This window comes from Callorhinus ursinus, unplaced genomic scaffold, assembly GCF_003265705.2.
Source record: "Callorhinus ursinus isolate GAN/ISIS: 27379988/994484 unplaced genomic scaffold, GSC_fseal_2.0 scaffold2530, whole genome shotgun sequence".
NCBI lineage: Eukaryota > Metazoa > Chordata > Mammalia > Carnivora > Otariidae > Callorhinus > Callorhinus ursinus.
The window spans coordinates 461-7,479 of record NW_027399584.1 but is presented as its reverse complement, the minus strand read 5'-3'; the positions used below and the strand labels follow the sequence as shown (position 1 = coordinate 7,479).

Sequence of the window (7,019 nt, the reverse complement as noted above, 5' to 3'; positions counted from 1 at the left end):
TGGTTGACAAATGGGCAGAAGAACTGAGTAGACATTTTTCCAAGGAAGACATACACATGAAAAGACAAAAGACACATGAAAAGATGTTCAACATCACTAGTCATCAGGGAAAGGCAAATTCAAAACAACAATGAGATACCTACCTCCCAGCAGTCAAAATGGTAACAAAAAGAAGTAAGAGCTGACAAGGATGTGGAGAAAAGGAAACTGCTGCCCATCTCCTTCAGAAACATTATTACAAATGTAGGGCATGATTTACATTTTTAAACTTCAGGTGCAACATGAGTTAAAAAGATTTTTATGGGGTGTCCGAGAAACATAACATCCCTTAAAACAGTTTTATGGGGGGACACCTGGGTGGCTCAGTCAGTCTGCATTTGGCTCAGGTCATGATCCCAGTGTCCTGGGTTCGAGTCCTACATTGGGCTCCTTGCTCAGCAGGGAGCCTGCTTCTCCCTCTACCTGCCACTCCCCCATGCTTGTGCTCCTACTCTCTATGACAAATAAAATAAATAAAATCTTTAAAAAAAGTTTTTTTTTAAGTTATAAGGGAAAGCGTCTTTCAAGTTTCACACTACTAACATACACACATATATTTATTAACATATATTTATTAGACACTAAGAAGAGCTGGAAATGTCAAGAAATGAACCCTTTGCTTAAAAAAAAAAAAGCACACAAATGTAGGAAACAGGTACAGTATTGTAAAATGTGAAAAATGCTGGAGTTGAAGTAGGTATAAAACACCCCAAGACTACAAAAGAAGTTATATGCTCTGCCTTGAGTGCTTGGGGAGATAAATTTTGCAAAACAGTGGCATCTGAGCTAGGTCTTAAAGAGCTGGAGATTTTGGGAAGAGGAAACAGGATATTCCAGGAATAATAAAAAGTGTGCACAATGGCTTAGATGTTTGAAAAGCATGGGGTGTTGAGGGAACAGAAAACTTTCTCTGTGACAGGAATATAAGGGGTATCTATCAGATCGTGGGACAGAGGCTAAAGGTAGAGGACAATTTACACATACAGGGAATTATTTTAGACTTTATCCAGGGAGCACCAAGAGTTATTTAAGACTTTTATAAAGTGAACAGCAGGAGAAAATATGTGTTTAAAAATAACTGTGGTGGAAGTATGAATTACAGAACAGAAAGAAAGGAAGAATAATGGCAGTTAGTCAAGTTATAAACCTGCACTACCCCATACAAGAAAGGAAAGAAGCAGAAACACCATGGAGCCAAAGATTAGGGGAAAATACTAAGGAAGTAAACATAAGTAGAAAACTGAAGTGTGGATGATCAGTTGGGTATAGGTAGAGGAGATATGAAGAAAAAGGAGTCGTTTATTCATTCATTCAAAAAGGAGTCATTCAGTCGTTATTCATTCATTCATTATTTACTGAACACTTTAAAAGAATTATGATGTGTGCGTTATGGGATGGATGACTCCAAAGTTTCTAGTTTGAACTGGGTGTAGAGTAATACCATAACTGAGGTAGAGAAGAGAGAAGCAGGTATTTCTGGACATGATTCATTCAGATGTTAGTTTTAGGTGCCTTTGGGGCATCACGTTGAGAAGTCTTGTAGAGGATTGATAATATGTCAGCAAAAGGCAGAAACCAGAAAAAGTAAACAAAAACATTTTCACAAGGTACAGATTTAGAGGAGTATGAAGAATTAATACAATGGTGCAGGATACCTACAGATAACGGATAAACAGGCAAAGAAATTAGGAAGCAGCAATTAAGAGTTGGGAGTACTACCATAAATATAAAAACATGGTTGGAAAAGATAATCATCAACCTCAAGATAGTGGAATGGGGCGAAGTTTCAACTGTATCGGTGGCATTTTTTTTTTCTTAAAAGAAACATGAAGCAAATAGAGAAATAATAATGTATTAAATGTAGGTAATAGATATATAAATCTTTGCTTGATGTATTTTATAAAAAAAAAAAAAGAAGAAAATGGCTAATAATGCTACAGACCAAAATGAAGTCAAGTAGTATTTCAACTGATTTTATTTATTTATTTTTAAAGATTTTATTTACTTATTTGACAGAGAGACACAAACAGGGGGAGTGTGAGAGGGAGAAGCAGGCTTCCCGCTGAGCAGGGAGCCTGATGTGGAGCTCCATCTCAGGACCCTGGGATCATGACCTGAGCTGAAGGCAGATGCTTAAGGACTGAGCCACCCAGGCACCCCTCAACTGATTTTAAAAGGCCAGGTGATTGGTAATTAGGAGCTCACTGGTGACTTTAGGAAGAGCATTTCTGCTACAGTGTCATTAAGATAAAAGCTATATTGCATTAAGTTGAGCAATAAATTAATGACTAGGCCATGAATGTGTGGAGAATTTTTGGAATGCAACACCTTCATAAATTGGGGACATACACTTTTATCAAGACGTTTTCTATTTCTTTGTCTAGTTCACTAAACCTGTCCTTCAGAGTCTTAGTGTAATCTAATACAGCAAACCGTTGGGTTACTCAGCCATTCTCCTCCCTACTTTAATAAAAAAATGATTATCTGATTTTGTTTACCTTCCTTCTGTTTGCCAATTTCTTCATCTTTCCAACCCTAGGTTGTAAATAATGTTTGATTCAAGCCACTCGTGTGGTCTTATCCCTTTCTCCAATTAACTGAGTAAGCCATGAGCATGGGCTTTTTGGAAGTTTTCCTCACTTATAAAAATGAATACAAAACAGGAATATTCCATTTTCCTTCCCTAAATGTTATCATCTATGATGCCTAAATCTGAGACAACCATCCAAGAATGACAAAGCACTCATCTGAAAGGAGGATACCAACATAGCAAGAATGGTAAGGCAGAAAGATAAAAGGAACTTGGGTCCTTCATGATACTGCTCAGGTAGTGAACTGTAAAACCCTACTATAATCCTAGAAAACACACTTTAGTTCCAGAAATCTTATGTGAAATAATACCCACTGTGTAAGTCAGTTTTAGTCTGGTTCTCTGTTAACTTGCAGTTGGAAGGATCTTAAATGATAAATCGCAGGACAATACTTAATACATTAATCCCTTTCAATCTGTCAGGATTCAATACACTGACAAAAATAGATCCCAAACTTCTTTCAAAGTGTTTACTGAAATCTGGGATATCCTTAAAATTGTAAATCTCACACCCTAGAAAGATAAAATTAAAATTCTAAGCAAACTATTTCATACTGATATTTGATAGAGTATAATGTACATGAATATTTGCTGAAAGACTTTAACTCTTATTTTGAATACTACTGATATTTTAAGACTTCTCGAGAAATATATACTTAAAGTTATGGAAATTTCTTCTCTTAGACACTACTAGAAATTTTTCCTAAAATATTTTTTAAATCCTTTGAAGTGTAATTTACATACTATAAAATGCACCCATTTAAAGTATGCAGTTCAATGACTTACAGCAAATGTTTTTAACTCTGCAACCAATGATACAATCACAATATAGAACATTTCAATCACCTACGAAAGGTTTGTTTGTACCCTTTTCCTATCAGTCCCAATCCCAGCCCTAGACAACCCACTAATTTGTTTTCTCTAACTCAAAATTTACCAGTTTTAGAGTTTGACATAAATAGATTCATACTATATGGAGTTTCTTGCGTCTGGCTTCCCCACCCCCCAAGCACTGTCTGTCTCAGATACTTCCATGTTGCTGCATAGATAAGTAGTTCACTAATTTTTATTTCTAAATAGAATTCCACTATATGAATATACCATTATTTGTTTATCCATTCATCTGTTGATGACTATATGGGTTGTTCCACTTTGGGGCTAATATAATAAAGTAGCTATGAACATTCCTGTATAAGACTTTGTGTGGGTACATAGCTCATACTCCACCACCATAAATACCAAGGAATGGAACCACTTGGTCATATAGTTAAGCATACCCTTTACCATAAGAAGCTGCTGAACCGTTTTCCATAGCAGCTGTACCATTTTGTATCCTCACAAGCACTGAATGTGAATTCCAGTTGCTCCACATTCTCAACACTTCTAAGTCTTTCTTTTCCCTCTCAAAAACCCGCCATATGTATGACCCTCATGGTAGCCAAAAACCTATAATAGATAAAAAATATAGAGAAAGAAAGCTAAGCATAACACTAAGGAAAATCATCAACTGCAAGGAAAAACAGCAAGAGAAGAAACAGCATTACAAAAACAATTAGGAAACAATTAACAAAATGGCAATGAGTATTTACCTGTCAATAGTTACTTTAAATGTAAATATGTAAATGGTTTAAATGCTCCAATCAAAAGACATAAGGGGACAGAATGGATTAAAAAAAACCAAGACCCATCTATGCTACCTACCTATAAGAGATATACTTCAAACCTAAAGACACATAGACTGAAAGTAAAAGGATGGAAAAAGATATTGCATGCAAATAAGAGCAAAAAAGGAGGCCAGGGTAACAATACTTATATCAGAGAAACCAGACTTTAAAAAAAAAAGACTGTAGGGGCAGCTGGGTGGCTCAGCCAGTTAAACGTCTGCCTTGGGCTTGGGTCATGATCTCAGGGTCTTGGGATCGAACCCCACATCTGGCTCCCTGCTCAGTGGGGAGCCTGCTTCTCCCTCTCACTCTCCCTCTGTGCTCTCTCTTTCTCAAAGAAATAAAGTCTTTAAAAAAAAAAGAGAGAGAAAGAAAAAAAATGAGGACATAGCCTTAAAAAAAAAAAAAAGACTCTAACAAGAGGCAAAAGAGGCATTACCTACTGCTAAAGGGATCAATCCAATATGAGGATATAACAATTGTAAATATCTACGTACCCAACACAGGAGCACCTAAATACATAAAGCAAGTATTAACAGACATAAAGGAGACTGACCCTAACTAGAATAGTATTAGGGGACTTTCATATCCCACCTACATCAATGCAGAGATCATCCTGTCAGAAAATCAATGAGGAAACAGTGCCTTTGAATGTCACATTAAACTAGATGGACTTAACAGATATGCACAGAACATTCCATCCAAAAAAAACCCAGAATACACATATTCCAGTACACATGGAACATTCTCCAGGATAAGTCATGTTAGGCCACAGAACAAGCCTCAATAAATTTAAGAAAACCGAAATTATATCAAGCATCTTTTCCAATTACAATGGTATGAAATTAAAAATCAATTACAAGGAAAAAAACTGGAAAAGAACAAACACGTGGAAGCTAAACAACACACTACTAAACAACAAATGGGTCAATGAAGAAACCAGAGAGGATATAAAAATATCCATGGAGACAAATGAAAATAAAAACAAACCAGTCTAAAATCTTTGGGACTCAGTGAAAACAGTTCTAAGAGGGAAATTTATAATAATCCTGGCCTACTCTAAGAAACAAGAAAAATCTTAAAAACAAAAAAACCCTAATCTTATATTTAAAGAAACTATAAAAAGAACAAAGCCCAAAGTTAGTAGAAGGAAGGAAATCATAAAGATCAGAGCAGAAACAAGTGATATGGAGACTAAAAAACAATAGAAAAGATAAATGACGCCAAGAGTTGGTTCTGTGAAAAGATAAAACTGACAAACCCTTTGTTAGACACATCTTAAAAAAAAGAACACAGACATAAAAAGAGACAGAGAGACAGAGAAAAGAGGGAGACAGGGGGCACACAAATGAATAAAATCAAATGAAAGATAAGTAACAACTGGTACCACAGATGTACAAAGGATTGTAAGAGACTACTGTGAAAAATTATATGCAAATAAACTGAAAAACCAAGAATAAATGGATAAATTCCTAAAAACATTCCATCTTCAAAACTGAATCATCTGAACAGACTAATTACTAGTAACAAAATTGAAGTGGTAATCAGAAAACTCCCTACAAACAAAAGTTCGGGGCCAGATGGATTTACAAGGGAATTCTACCAAACATTTAAGAAGAGTTAATATCTAGCTCTCCAGGGTCCTGCTTCAAAGATGACCAAGGAGAGAAGGAATAATGGTTGTGCCAAAAAGGGCTGAAGCCACATGGGGCCTATTCACTGTACCAACCATGCCTGTTGCATGCCCATTAATCTTAATGCCCACAAGGCCATTAAGAAGTTCATTATTCAGACCACAGTAGAGGCCACCACCTTCAGGGACATTTCTGAAGTGACTGTCTTCAATGCCTATGTGCTTCCCAAGCTGTATGTGAAACTATATTATTGCGTGAGTTGTGCCACTCACAGCAAGGTAGTAAGGTATTGCTCCTGTGAAGCACAGAAGGACTGAACACCCCCACCCCGATTCAGACCCATGGGTGCTGCCCCACGACCTCCACCAAAGCCCACATAAGGAGCTAAAATCCTTAAGAATCAAAGAAAAGCTGTTCTCCAGGAAAAAAAAAATAAATGGCAATTATACTTCAAAAAAAAAAAGAGTTAATATGTATTATCCTCAAACTATTCCAAAAATAGAAGAGAAAGGAAAGCTTCCAAACACATTCCACAATGCCAGCATTACCCTGATACCATAACCAAAGACACTAGGGGAAAAAAGGCCACAGGCCAATATCCCTGATAAACATAGATGCAAAAATCCTCAACAAATTATTAGCAAACCTCATTCAACAATACACTAAAAGGATCTTTCACCATAATCAAGTAGGATTTATTCCAGGGATGCAAGGATGGTTCAATATTTGCGAATTATCAATGTGACACACAACAGTAACCAAATGAAGGATAAAAATCATATTATCATCTCAATAGATGCAGAAAAAGAATCTAAATACCACATCCATTCATGATAAAAAAAAAAATTCTCAACAAAGTGGGTTTAGAGGGAACATACCTCAACATAATAAAGGCCGTATAAGAAAAACCCACAGCCAGCATCCTACTCAATGGTGAAAACATTGACAGCTTTTCCTCTAACATCAGGAACAAGACAAGAATGTCCATGTCTCTCCAATTTTATTCAACATAGTACTTGAAGTCCTACCCACAGTAATCAAAGAAAAAAAAGAAAAAATAAAATACATCCAAATTGGCAAGGAGGAAGTAAA

At 36.2% G+C, this 7,019-nt stretch overlaps 1 protein-coding gene across 1 annotated transcript; it reads left to right on the top strand.

Moving 5' to 3' along the window:
• The first annotated feature begins 5,998 nt into the window (after window positions 1-5,998).
• LOC112818943 (small ribosomal subunit protein eS26-like) lies at window positions 5,999-6,244 on the top strand. The gene has a single exon (XM_025866009.1). The coding sequence runs from the start codon at window positions 5,999-6,001 to the stop codon at window positions 6,242-6,244; it is 246 nt and encodes an 81-aa protein (XP_025721794.1).
• Window positions 6,245-7,019: the final 775 nt, after the last annotated feature.

Bases quoted from the DNA above. Each gene is read 5' to 3' on its own strand.
- LOC112818943 (XM_025866009.1), top strand. From the start codon at position 5,999: ATGGGGCCTATTCACTGTACCAACCATGCCTGTTGCATGCCCATTAAT.